At 34.9% G+C, this 14345-nt stretch overlaps 2 protein-coding genes across 4 annotated transcripts; both read right to left on the bottom strand.

Moving 5' to 3' along the window:
* LOC128556321 (putative inhibitor of apoptosis) lies at positions 1 to 3121 on the bottom strand. Its single transcript, XM_053540990.1, has 5 exons — positions 2215 to 3121; positions 1810 to 2003; positions 1417 to 1555; positions 947 to 1159; positions 1 to 444 (listed from the first exon to the last, which is right to left on the bottom strand). Exons 1-5 carry the CDS (start codon positions 2972 to 2974, stop codon positions 248 to 250), a joined length of 1503 nt encoding a protein of 500 aa, XP_053396965.1. The 5' UTR covers positions 2975 to 3121; the 3' UTR covers positions 1 to 247.
* A 2381-nt stretch (positions 3122 to 5502) lies between these two features.
* Positions 5503 to 8825, bottom strand: LOC128556737 (baculoviral IAP repeat-containing protein 7-A-like). 3 transcript variants are annotated; one of them, XM_053542402.1, is made up of 5 exons: positions 8655 to 8825; positions 7888 to 8376; positions 7527 to 7668; positions 6029 to 6181; positions 5503 to 5765 (listed from the first exon to the last, which is right to left on the bottom strand). In XM_053542402.1, exons 3-5 carry the CDS (start codon positions 7627 to 7629, stop codon positions 5569 to 5571), a joined length of 453 nt encoding a protein of 150 aa, XP_053398377.1. In that variant the 5' UTR covers positions 7630 to 7668; positions 7888 to 8376; positions 8655 to 8825; the 3' UTR covers positions 5503 to 5568. The 3 variants fall into 3 exon arrangements, with proteins under 3 accessions (XP_053398377.1, XP_053398376.1, XP_053398375.1); XM_053542401.1 differs by having other exon boundaries at positions 7527 to 8376; XM_053542400.1 differs by lacking the exon at positions 7888 to 8376.
* Positions 8826 to 14345: the final 5520 nt, after the last annotated feature.

Here is a 14345-nt window from a genome sequence, read left to right as displayed (position 1 = left end):
TTCTTCTGTAAATCTGATTATTTATAGCGACAATCAATATGTATACCATAGAACTAAAATACATGACACGTTTACTCAATAAATAGATTAACAAATAAAATGGATGGAAGTAACTGGTAATTTTTCATATTAGCTGCCTTTAGTTGTAAACAAATCCTCTTTAAACAAAATAATGATCAGTCAGAATGCTGAACACCTCTGTAATAATGCCCCCAGTTTATTTGTCCTCATGCAGAACTACAGTGACTCAAGATTGGTACACCCTCACTGTCCCTTGCACTATTGTTCTACAAATTGCACATTTTCTCAAATTTTTTGAACATTCTACACATGAAGTCAGATGTCCACACGGAAGAAATGCAACACAGGCTTCATTGTCCAAGCAAATCTTGCATGTTATAAGATCCTTTAGTCTACGGTTTTCTTCAAGTAGCCTTTGTTTTTCTAAAAAAAAAAGATTAATGACAATTTAAAAAAAACGCTTGTTCAGTGTCAATGGAAAGAGATATGTTGGCTATAATTATGAATAGAAATCAACAGATTAGCATGTGAAAAAGAGAAGACAATTACTAGTACTTAAAACAAATGACACGGAAATTAATGAGCCGCGCCATGAGAAAACCAACAGTTTGGTCAGGATCCATGCTGTTCGCTAACAGTTTCTCCAATTCCAATAGGCTTTAAAAGCGAACAGCATGGATCCTGACCAGACTGCGCGGATGCGCAGGCTGGTCTGGATCCAGGCTGGTCGCAAACCCACTATGTTGGTTTTCTCATAGCGCGGCTCAATTGTTTTTCATTATTTATTAACTGTTGGTATTTTTAACAGCAGTTTACCATATTCAAGAAATATTCTCTTGTAGTATCAGTACAATATAAAGTTTCCAAAGATTGTTTTGCAAAGAATGGATTACTAGTTGAAGATAAAACAGTTGATTACATTTACCTGATTTGTGTTTTGGACCATTTGTACTTGTTTGTGCTTCTGTCACGTTTCTGACAGAATTGTGTGGTTTTTCTTTTCTATCTTCGGAATAAGTTTGGTTTACGTGTTCTGATGTTTCGTTGTTTCCTCTGGCTGAAAGCTGTTGCGCAGGGCTTTTAGTATTTGTTTCTAGCAAGTATTCCATGATAAACTGAGCTTTCATTTGAGTTGAACCTGAAACAAAAAATACTCAACTTAAGTATGTGCAAAATTTGTAATTACATAAACTGTCCACTAAAAGATGTAATTAAATATCATTCTATCAACCACATTAGCCTTGAATCTCTGAAAAATACTAAAAAAGTCATTAACTAAAATTAAAAATAATATCATTAATGATGAAATAAAACGATATATCAAAATCTTGATAAAGACAGAGAAAGGGGGAAACTACTCCGTATATCGGGATCAAGTATTTAACCAGTACCTACCGTATTTTCGTCTTGCAAACAGAACACCATTTTCAACGTCTTCTTGTCTATATCCCGCGGATAACACAAATTTGGCTGCAGCACTGTTAACGTTTTCTATCAACCAGTCATCGGGAATATTTTCTTGATCCAGCTGTGACTAAAAATTAAAATTGAAATTTAGTACCATGACAAATCATTAATATTTTGTTAATACATTTTGAGATTTTTTTTTCTAGAAATGGGAATTAATAACAATAATCTTATTACCTTTCCTTATACAGTAGTAATAATATAAAATATTTTAGAATTTGATATTTTTCTTTGTGTTCTTTTTTAGATAAAGAATCATGAAAAACTGTTTAGGTTATTACCGATAGATGTAGAGAGAATTAAAACTGATATAAATTTTACCTCTTCATCATAAACTGCGACATGATCACCATTTACTGCAGCGCTACAAATGTTAACAAATATTTGTCCTTTGCACAGTTTGACATATGCACAGTTGGGAGACCACCTTGCATGTTCGACCCACGGATTGTCGCCTTGTTGCCAGTTTTTCATTCCTACACTACAGAAAAAACATCTCACACAATCTTGCAAACCTGAAAGACAAAATAATTATAGTGTTAAATGCAAAGCAAAAAGCAAAGTTTGCTACTGGGATAAATAAAACTTACTTAATAATTATTGTTTAAATATAGAAAATTTCTGTTTTATTTCTTTGTGTCTTGTTTATGCGTTAAAATACCTTTAATTCAGAGATAATTTGATATTTTAGCATGGCTTAGACATATTTCGAAAATGGTTACAAACCTGCAGAGTAAAATCCTGCTTTAGCTAAATCTGCTGGATCCAATTGCTGCTGCTCTGGCAACTGAGAAAATGATGCTAGCCGTTTACTTAACAGAGCGTAGTCTGAATGTTTAGGTCTGGAATCACTAATTCTTGGATAAAGTTCTATCTCTCCGTTCAGTTGCGTAGAAACGGTCTTTAGTCCAATGTCATGTTTTTGATTTGTAGATGAATGATTTACACATTGGTTTTCAAGAAAAGCATGCTGAGTCGAAATCCTGCTTAAACACACATTCCCCTCTTCTCTGTATTTTTCATTTGATTGTCTAGCAGTATGCGTAGATGGAGCATAGTTGCCTTTATCATTTTCAGAATCTGATTTTTTAAAATTAAAATGTTCGAAATGTGTTTCGCTTAATGTTTTCCCACACTCTGATGTAAAATACGAGCCTTTCGAATAATTTTGTACAGTTTTCAATCTGTTATCTCCATGGATGGCAGTGTTATTAGTATCCCCACCACATATATATCTGCAATGCGGGGAAAGCCGCCGGTGAACTTCAAAAACAGTCTCGTCCTCACTCCAAGCATCATTTCTCAGTCCACAAAAAAAGCAAACGGCTTCTTCTCCTGAGCCGGTGTAATAAAATCCAGCCTCAGCCAGTCTCAATGTACTCGCAACCGACTCTGCTGGAAAGTTCATAAATGAACGAAATCTCGACCACTCCTTATTCATCATATCCCATTGACTAGAATGCTTATCATGAAGAGTTTCCATCATAAAGCTTTTAATCTTAAAAATATTCTTTAAATGTTATTTCAGCTAAGAATGCAAATGTTAATGTTTAGTGCAATATTTGACCAGTGTCAGTATTTTATAGTAACGTTTTATATGTATGTGATTTGTTATGCAGCAATAAATCTGTCTATACAAATGTATTGCGTTCACCGTCCTTTTATACTTGCCTCAATGCTTGTTAAATTACTGTATCTATTTTTACCAGGAGGAAAAACCAGGTTATATTTAGAATATTCATTTTTATTTTTAGAAGCTTTACAGGAAACTGAAATGTAACAATCAGTAAGTGATCAAATTGTTATTTTTGGAAACTGTTATGATGTTGTTTAATGGTTTTTGTTGCATTTGACCGAATTCTAGACCAATGCAGGGTCGTAGCTGGTCCAAACCCCAAGTATCTGTGCCTATCTGTGCCTAAGAGTCCTATGAATTTTGCACACTAGCCTCGTACATATACGTTCTCAGACCGGTTTGGAACGAAGGCGTGACCGCCAAAATCTTTTAATTATAGGAATGAAATGCTGGCCTCTGGTGCATTTCTGGGTCTTAATTTTGAGAAAATATTATTCCTTTGCCAAAACTCTCATGAGTGTAGGTCACTTCTCAGCGAACTGGCGGGGGGGGGGGGGGGGGGGGGGGCAGGAGCCCCCTCGATCCGGCCCTGGACCCGGTTCTGCGAGGGTCGATCACACGACCCCGCGATACGTAGATCTGCGCTCTCCCTAGTGAGCTGAGCGGGCGAGCTGTAAGCGGTTATGAGACACTTGTCTTACCACCTTTATTATCGTCCGGTCACATGCCTTTAAAATATTCATACAATTTAGGTCAGATAATACGGAACAGGTCCCACCAGGCGCCAGCCATTCTTGCCCCTGAAACCGAAATTTTACACGTTTTTATTTGCCAAAGCAAATTTAAGCCTACAGAGAGCTAGTCACAGGTAGTCCAATATGAATAGTCCTAATCTTTTTCTCCTTTTCTTGTGCACCGTGTCTTCTTTTTCTCTGCTGCCTTCCAGTATGTATTGAGAGCATTGTATCGAAACCTATATGGAAAGTCGCCATTTGACCTATCATGTGTCGGTGCGACGTTAAATCCAACAACAAAAAAGAAAAAAGAAAAATATATCGCCCCAGCGGCGTAAGAGTTTTATGTATCGGAAAGAGACACTGAAAGAAGGGAACAGGAGTAAATTTAGAGGGTTGTTAGAAATGAAATGACTTTTTTCGGTGTTCATGCAAAATGAACGACAGAATAGGATCGGAAAATCCATGTTAATTTGCCGATCTTATTTTGTCGTTCATTTCGCATGAACACCGAAAAAAAAATAGTTTCATTTCTTATATTTACATTATATTTCCTTTCCATTTGTAAACAAGAAAATATTATAAATTCACATATTTTGTGGCATTTAACATTAAAATCAGCTTCCCTGTATTTCTGTTCACCAGATGGAACATCTGCGACGTCATCAAAGGAACTTCCTCCATGACGTCGTCAAAACAGCGGTCGGTTATCACTAAGCAGCGATGACATAACTTTCGCTGTTCATACGAAATGAACGTCATAATTTTCAATTGAAAAGAATAGGGCGAATGTAAATATTATTTAATGAATCGTTACTTTTTATGTAGAATTTAACACCCCTCTTTATCTGTTTATAGTAGCAATATATAAATGTCTCTGATAATCTGATATACTAGAAAATGTCGAAATAACGTTATTAAATGAAATAAAAGAACAGCCGGATTTAGTGGTGTTCATCCTAATACACCTGTATGTTTTGCACAGAAAGGGTGTTTCATTCATGGTGTTTTTAGAAGGAAAGCAACATATTTTTGCATTTTATGGCATGGAAAAACGATTTACCCTTTAAAGATTGTGACTCGTCACTTTGGTCTATATGTTCGATCATCAAAAGAGGACTGGCAATAAACGGTGGAAAAGGGAAAAACGAATGGTTGGATACGCCCGATAAAAGTCAAGAGACAATAAAGTGCAAAAAAAGTTTGGTACACAAGAACGTAGTTTTGAATACAATTTAAAAAGTTAACCATTTGAAGCGCCGGACCAACTTCTGGTTTATAACGCACGTTTTACATGACAATGGTCAAGCCAACAAAAGTAAAGACTGAGTAGTGTACTTCCTGGACAAAGAAAAAGTAACAGTCTTACAACATCCGCCTCTTTCTCCAGATTTAAATCTCTGTGACTATTTTTTTCTATTCCACCGTAGGACGAAAATGTAACACTGGAAATGCTCTAGATGGCGCAGTTTACCAGTGTTTGACAAAGGGAGACACATGATGACAATGGATGTCTCGATTACAGAAATAATTTTCTGTCAAGGGTGAAAACTTTTTGGCATAACTTTTGATCGACCCTTGTAAGTATGGGGAAAACGGTATTTGTCGAATACAATCAAATGTAAATCTTTATTTTGTATCAGCTCTGCTTTGCTAAAACAAGAAAATGGATACTGAGATATATAGAAAAAAGTAAGATTTATTATTTCTTTAATGTTTTTTTTTATTTGTAAATATGTACAAAGAAATGGCATCCAATTTGTCTTGTGTTCAGCTTGGATATGCTCTAATTTTCTCCTCTATAACCGCTCGACAAATGGCACATGTGTCAATACGACCAGCACATTCGACGCAAACTGCCATATGTCCACAAGGCTGAAATAAGACGCATGCATCATTCTCTAAGCAAACTTTGCAGATCAGTCGGTTTCTCAATTCTGTGTTCTCTTCTCGAAGTTGGTATACCTCTGAAAGATGATGAAAATATAACAATTAAGATATTAAAAATATTCAACCTGTTTTTGATTTAACCCAAAGTCTAATTGGCCTAAAAAAAGTAAAACTTTGCTTACATGGTCCAAGAATAGCGCTTAAGCGCGAAGCGTCATGTATCTTCTTGGTGAAAATAACACAAATCAAGCTACACATTTGATAGGCAGGTATTTTATTTGTCAATGAAGTGTAACTTACATTTAGCGCTTTTTACTGATAACACGAAAAAAAGCATTACCGTTTCGCAGGCTTTGAATTGACCCTCCGTCAAAGTTATGACTGTATACCGTGAAAGCTGGCAGGCTAATGGGATAATTTTGGTCGACTAGGTTCGGCTCAGTGTTGTGAATGAATTCCATAAGGTCAGACATTGCCATTTCTTGTCCTACACCTAGAGTGTAAAAAGTATAAAGAGGCAAGAAAATAAAAAAAAAACAATTTACTTTCGCAATAAAAATATTTAGTAGGTTGCAGTTTAATTATTTCGTTGTTATTCATTTGTTTTACTAAATTAGTTCAATTTTCATTTAAAACAAAGTTATTTCATTAATAGACCCCTGTTGACTGAAAAATTGTTGAAAAACACGTTAAACCCGAACACACACACACACACACACACACACACACACACACACACACGCGCGCGCACACACACTTGATAATGATAAGCTTAAAGAACTAAAGCGTGCGTTTTTTCCTACATGAGAGACGCATTAATAGCACGTTGCACGTGGGACGGCAAACTTACCAAATTTAAACTTAGCCACGACTGTCTGCAATATTATAACAGAACGTTAATATTTTTGTTTAACTTTTTGAAAACAAAAGCACCAAGGACAAATGTCCGATATGAACAGCCCCCGGCACGGTGTCGTTCCATGCTCTCTATAGAATCGAAGCTCTAAAACAGTGTATTTATAGAAACGCATGGTAAGTATGCACACAAAAATACATAGACTAACAAAGAAAGAAGGCATCATTCTGGAATTTTCAGTGAAAAAACAAAACAAAACAGCAATGATCTGTTTAATTAAACCGGCTGATGGTGCACACCAAGCCTTACTATTAATCCCCCAAACTCCAAAACTAAATGTTATCCCTGTCAGCTGATTCCCTAACATACGCATTGGTGATGAAAAACACGATAGCGTAATCACGGACATGTACATGCGAGAATCTGACGAACCATATACGAGTGTACGTAACGCGTTTGCAGATTGCCCAGACAAAGCAATTATCAAAGCAGTTCAGTCCTAGCGGTTCATCGAGTATTGCATCAGTTTCAATTAAACCAGTAAACAAATCCAATTTATGGAACCTGTTTTACGACAATAATATTATAATGTTACTTTATCTTACTCCTTGAAATAACCACAGGGATATTAATATTCAGGAAAGTGATAGAGCTAGTAAATATATATCAAGCATCAACATTATCAAATATTTAACAGAGTAAATGCATATCAGCTCGATTACGAAGAAAGCTTGACCGCTACCTGACCTCTGTATAAACACTTTCGAATGCCACAGAAGGAGTATATAGACACGGCTCTTGTTAGATTTGAAATACAGGATTGAATGTAATCCCTAGACCACCTCTAGATCTTTCGTCGAAGGTTGATTTAAGATACAACATCATACATATCTAAAACTACTCATCAGTTACCCCTGAAAACTGCAAAATGTTGCAAAAGCTGTAGTGCACTTAACCCGACTCTCAATTAAAATGCAGTTACCAAAGTTTGATCTGTATTGTCCGATTGCGCACCTCACACAATCTTCGCTATATCCTTGCTGCAAAAGGCACTGGGCAGCAAAACTTTGTAGATCTGCTGTCATGTCGTCCGGAAGTACAGTCTCTTGTCTACAGCTAGCATTCTATATCAAACGAGTTATTTAAAGGACTGTTATTTAAATGACACATTAAACCTGACAATTAAGGTACTCATCAAAGAGTTGAATATTTTCTTTTTTTTAATTCCAGAAGTACATTTTTTGGAAAGACTTTCTAAATTCCCAAATAGATTAAACAAATCTGATCATAGAACTTAGATCTACAAAAAGATGAACGTCACCTAAGGAAATAAGATGTCTTACCTATTATTTACTTTGACCAAAGCTTACATTTAAGGGTACCCCCTATAGCTAGAAGTCTTTGCTGTATTTTATACAGTATTCCCTTCTTGATGTAACTGAGTATAAGGCAGCGGATGACAACAGGTGGTACCCAGGCAGTAGCTTGCACCTGGATAGACTCCCTAAGTTAGTAGCACAAGTCCTCGTTATATTTTCGGATCACCTAAGCTCTCAATAGTCCGAGGTGGGCTATTGGTCTCACTCACCGTCCTTCCGCACTTTACTTGGAACGGCATCTTCCCAAAAACCGTTTGGCGGAAGTAAGTAAAACTTTGCCTGGATGTTCCTTGAATGGTGTACTACCTTTCTAAGTTGTTCAAAGAATTTTATTCCAAACAGAACTCTGGTTACCATTGCAACGGAAGACAATCTTTAAAATCTTCTTTTTAGAAACCACTTGCCGATTGTTTCGTCAAGAAACATGGTCGGAAGAGGGCGTGGTAACATTTCCTTAAATGTATATAAAGGGGACTTTGAAAATCTTGTCAGACACTGCTTGCCCGATTAAAACAATCAGAGAAATATTCCTTTTTGACCCTTTACTAAGATAATTCATCTTTAAGATTCGTCAAAAACTGGTGAGCGATACAATGCCGTCATGGCCCTCTTGTTTATTCAAATTATTTGCATATAAGCAACAAATTAAAAAAAAACAACTTAACAATGTAAAAATAACAAGAAATCATAGTAATTCCTGTGTTAATTTGTCTACATATACGAAAACATACCATTTCTTCTTGTTCCACCATCCTTTGGATACGTCGTACGAAGTCTTCACCCATACATTCTATCACGTAAGAACATGCTATCGACCATCTGGCATGCTCGGTCCAAGGATCATCATTGTACTTCCAATTCCTTACCCCTTTTCCACAAAGGAAACATCTCACACAATCACTGACGCCTGAAATAGTAGTTTCTAAACTCATGTAATAATACCATTTTTAACAACCAGTGGCGAAATCAAAGTTATTCGTTTTTGTTTTTTTTTGTTTGTTTTTTGTTTTGTTTTTGCACGGTTAAAGGCTCGCTTCTGTTTGTCTTAACAAGTCCCGGTTTGACTGAGTTTATTCATGATAATAAACTCCCCTAGTACTCTAGCACCGATTTAAACGGAGCTCTACTTTGATTAATTACAACACTGAATTAAAGTATGGGTGACTTTTAAGGCCACTATACCGCACGTAAGTCTGTTATCGTGGAAGTTTAGAATTTCATCAGGAAATCATTTAAAAAACAGACTCGGCTAGATTTGGTCTCTAGTCCGTGAAGGTATTCGTAATCTTAGGCTTTTCTAGTTATATGTAAATTTGGTGCAAATCCGCCAAAAACCCAAATGCCATAACAAAGTTATACAGCCAAATAATGAAAAAAAGAGAGAAAAAAAGAGAAGATATAGGAACAATGATCCAGATATTTAGATATCTACTGCGCCCACAAAGGAATTGTTCTCATATCTGTATAGGCATCTCGAGTAATTTATAAATGTTTGTACAAAGTAAATGCATATACGGAACAGACATACTGCTTATTCTAACACGGCCCGATTTCTTCCCCTATTTAGCAAAGAAGACTGAAACTGTGTGTTATTTAAGAAACAATGTGTAGAAAATCCCTGTTTTAACGTTATTAATACACGGAAAGAGGTTATATGTCCGCGGAATAATTTCACGATTTTAAATGTATTAATATAGATAAAATACGATTTTGTTATACATTATTTCGATTCTAATATGTCCTTAATCTAAAACAGTAGATAAAATATAGCAAAGTAGTGCTCTTTCTTGGTCGCAACAAAAACATTGACGTCATCGAACGTTAACATGACGTCATTTTAGCATAAGCGTGTTTTAACAGAAACATGCATAATAGAATATTAGGTTATTTAATATTGTTCTGTACAATACGAAGATATATTTGGACGAGTACCCAGCTGAGAAAGCCATATTGGACGAGCCGCTATAACCTTTTTATTCTATATCTATTTTAATTTAGTTTCAATTGTAAACGTTTCACTGAATATTGTATTTCTGCCTTTTCTGTATTTTTCAAGGTTGGTATGGGTGCGAATAGATCTATATATTATTCTAACACGACAAGCAAATATCCTACATACATGTAAGCCTAGTGCAAAATCTATCTCGGGTTATTCTGCAATAAACCACTCGCGTGCAATGACGTCATCCGATCCAGGTGCGTAGCACGGTCGTAAAAAGTAGTTACCATTTTTTCTTATACTGTTGATACTAGTATGTCGTGTTAGAATCGAAATAATAAGTTCCCAGGTGTGATTTGTCGTAGAATAACCCGAGTTTTGAGTTCTTATGCGTAAGAATATATCACGAAGGTCGTATTCTTACGCATAAGAACTCAAAACTCGGGTTATTCTACGATAAACCACGTTTGGGAACTTATTATTTCTTAAATAATATATGGTTTTCCCAGCTGGGTACGAGTCCCAATATATCTCGTATTGTACAGTACAATGTTAAATAAACTTTTTATTCCATAACTAGTTTGATTTAGTTTAAATTGAAAACGATTCACTGAATTTTGTATTTCTGCCTTTTCTGTATTTTCCAGCTTGGTATAGATGCGATTATATATTAATAATATACAGAACAATGTTAGGCTCTTAATATCATTTTTATTCTATATCTATTTTAATTCAATTAGAAATATACATGATTCAATCTGAGTCCTAGTAATAAATAAATTATGACGCCCGATTTACATTCGGAACATTTTTACGCGTTTCGGGCTTTATCGTATGTTTAACACGGGACTGTTGAACCGTCCAAATACGGAAAAAATACAGTTTTTTTTTTTTGTACGCGTGATACAATAGGGTTATTATAACAGCAGATTGATCTGGCGCGCCGAGTGTGATCCGACCTTGCAAATTCCACGAGAGCCGAATACAAACTCCAAGATCTAGCTACTGTTATAATGACCCTTTTATTATATACCTTTACCATTTTGATTCTTGTTTTGTTTTTGAACAAAATCTTCAATGTTTATCGATATTAATTATGTGCATTATTTATAGATATGTGTCGGGTCATGCATATTTAGGAAAATAGTCCAGCAGCATACAATACGGAATGTACAATACGGAGTTCAAAAGGTACAATACGGATTTTTTGTCTGTCTGTTCATATTTAATTGTGAAATACAAGTCGATTTTTTTACAGAATTTATATAGGTATATAATAAATTACCATATTGCACGGTCACGTGTTGCAAATAAACGTTAACAGATTGGATAAAAAATATATATATAGAATAAAGAATAATATACAATACACAAACACAGTCTGTACGTAACAATTATTACGTCAGAGCACCAAACGTCATAGTGCTCAGAGCGCTGGAAAAGAAAACACTCAAAACGGGCAAATATTTGTTGAATCAGTTGCCGCGAAAAGTTTATATCTTATATCTTCAGAGTACGTGATCCTTTAATAAGTGGACTTAAAAATGCAAACCCGGGTAATTTAAAACTAAGGGTATATATAGAATTTGCACATTACTTTGTTGCAATAAATTGGGTTGATATGTAGTGCAGCTTTTGACTTGCCCAACAAAAAAATTAAATTCCGGGTGTATATAAAAACCACGTTTTTAGTGACATATTGGTGACATGGATTCCTTTTGTTTATTAATTACCTCCTTTCTATATGATAAACTATTTCATTATATTTTTATTTTGTATTTTTCGTTCCCAATGTAAAAATAAATCTCATTAAATCTTTAAATACAGACTTTTCAAATTTCTTTTTGTCTTCATGAATTATATGATGTATAGTTATGATTTATATACATTGTTAGTATGTTGCTATTACTTGGAAGATGTTGTAATGGTGTAAAATATGTTTAGAAAAATGCTCATGGGCGGATGTGGTTGGTAACTTTGTTAAAAATTTTCTTGTTTAAGAATAAAATATAATTTTTGAACTTCAGATCATACGTTATCAAAAAGAAATGCAATATCTTTTTTCAACAATATCATGCTTGTACTTTTTTTAGGCAAACGAAAATTCATTTGAAACATTGTAATAATTTCAGCCATTCCAAAGTTTGTCAGACCATTCCAACTAAAATTTGTGTAGTAATAATTGATATTATAGTCTTTCTTCTATTTAGTAGACTGACCGAACAATTATGGATTTGAGTGTTAATTGGGTTTAACAGAATTTATAAAAATTTCTTAAAGTTTTGCAGAAGGGAAAGGGAAACGTCCACCCTTTCCAAAAGAAAACTATAGACTTTATTTGCCACAAAACATGTATTGTTGAAAGGGAGGAATATTCCTCCCTTTGAGTTTTTAACTGGGTTAACAGAATTTACAAGAATTCTTAAAGTTATGCAGAAGGGAGGAACGTTCCAACCTTTTCATTAGTAAATATAGACTTCATTTGTTACAAAACATGTATTGTTGAAAAAAGAATATTCCTCCCTTTTAGTGTTTATTATGTACACAGAATTTACAAGATTTCTTAAGTTTTGCGAAGGGAGGAACGTCCACCCTTTTCATTGGGTATACTTTTTTAAAAAAAAATTTGTGCTTTTAAAGGGGAGGAATATTACTCTCTCAAAATTTTAGATACGTAGACATGACTTTTAAGAAAGGGAGGAACCTTCCACCCTTTTATTAGTACACTTTTTTTTTGGGGGGGGGGGGGGGGGGAAAACATGTCAATTATTTCATTTTTTTATGTTTAAAAAAAATTTGTTTGTGAAAGGGAGGAACGTTCCACCCTTTTCATTACAGGCAGACAATATTCCTCCCTTTTAATGAAAAACAGAAACGACATGAATTCTAAATTTGCAGAAGGGAGGAACGTCCACCCTTTACATTCAATGTAATATATTATCACAATATTTGGGGTTGTTGAAGGCCCTTTATCTTTGGGCAAGAAAGGAGGAACGTTCCACCTTTCAATTAGTAAACTATGGACTTTATTTGTTACAAACCGTGTAAGGGAGGAAGATTTCCTCCCTTTGAGTGCTTATTATGTTAGCAGAAATTACAAGATTTCTTAAGTTTTGCAGAAGGGAGGAACGTTCCACCCCTTTCATTGGTATACATACAAGATTTGTTAAGTTTTGCAGAAGGGAGGAACGTTCCACCCTTTTCCATTGGTATACATTTTAAGAAAAATTGTGCTGTTGAAAGGGAGGAATATTACTCTCTCTAAATTAGATACGTAAGCATGACGTTTAAGAAAGGGAGGAACGTTCCATCCTTTTATTATTACACCTTTTTTATGGTAAAACGTGTCAACTTATTTTCAGTGTTTTTTTTATATATAAAAACAATTTGTTTTTGAAAAGGAGGAACGTTCCACCCTTTTCATTAAGGGTAGACACTTTAAAAACATGCATTGTTAAAACGGAGGAATCTTCCTCCCTTTTTATGTAAAACAGAATCTACATGAGTTCTCAAATTTTGCAGAAGGGAGGAACGTTCCACCCTTTGCATTATAGGGAGACTTTTTAAAAACATCATTGTTAAAAGGGGGGAAATATTCCTCCCTTTTTATGTAAAACAGAATCTAAAATGAATTCTCAAATTTTGCAGAGGGAGGAACGTTCCACCCTTTACATTCAATGTAATATATTATACACAATATTGTGTTTGAAAGGCCTTAACGTAGGCAAGAAAGGGGGGAAGGTTCCACCCTTTCAATTAGTAAACTATAGACTATTTGTTACAAAGCGTGTAAGGGAGGAATATTCCTCCCTTTGAGTGCTTATTATGTTAGCAGTAATTACAAGATTTCTTAAGTTTTGCAGAAGGGAGGAATGTTCCACCCTTTTCATTGGAATACATACAAGATTTGTTAAGTTTTGCAGAAGGGAGGAACGTTCCACCCTTTTCCATTGGTATACATTTTAAGAAAAATTGTGCTGTTGGAAGGGAGGAATATTACTCCCTCTAACTTAGATACGTAAGCATGACGTTTAAAAAAGGGAGGAAACGTTCCACCCTTTTATTATTACACTTTTTTAGGGTTTAAAAAGTGTCAACTTATTTTCAGTGTTTTTTATGTATAAAAACAATTTGTTTGTGAAAGGGAGGAAAGTTCCACCCTTTTCATTAAAGGTAGACACTTTAAAAACATGCATTGTTAAAAGGGAGGAATATTCCTCCCTTTTTATGTTAAACATAATCTACATGAATTCTCAAATTTTGCAGAAGGGAGGAACGTTCCACCCTTTGCATTATAGGGAGACTGTTTAAAAACATGCATTGTTAAAAGGGAGGAATATTCCTCCCTTTTTATGTAAAACAGAATCTACATGAATTCTCAAATTTTGCAGAAGGGAGGAACGTTCCACCCTTTACAGTCAATGTAATATATTATACACAATATTTTGTAAAAAAGGGTCATGTTTGTCAAAAGGGAGGAATT

Source organism: Mercenaria mercenaria, chromosome 4, assembly GCF_021730395.1.
Source record: "Mercenaria mercenaria strain notata chromosome 4, MADL_Memer_1, whole genome shotgun sequence".
NCBI lineage: Eukaryota > Metazoa > Mollusca > Bivalvia > Venerida > Veneridae > Mercenaria > Mercenaria mercenaria.
This window is presented reverse-complemented; position numbering and strand designations above follow the sequence as displayed.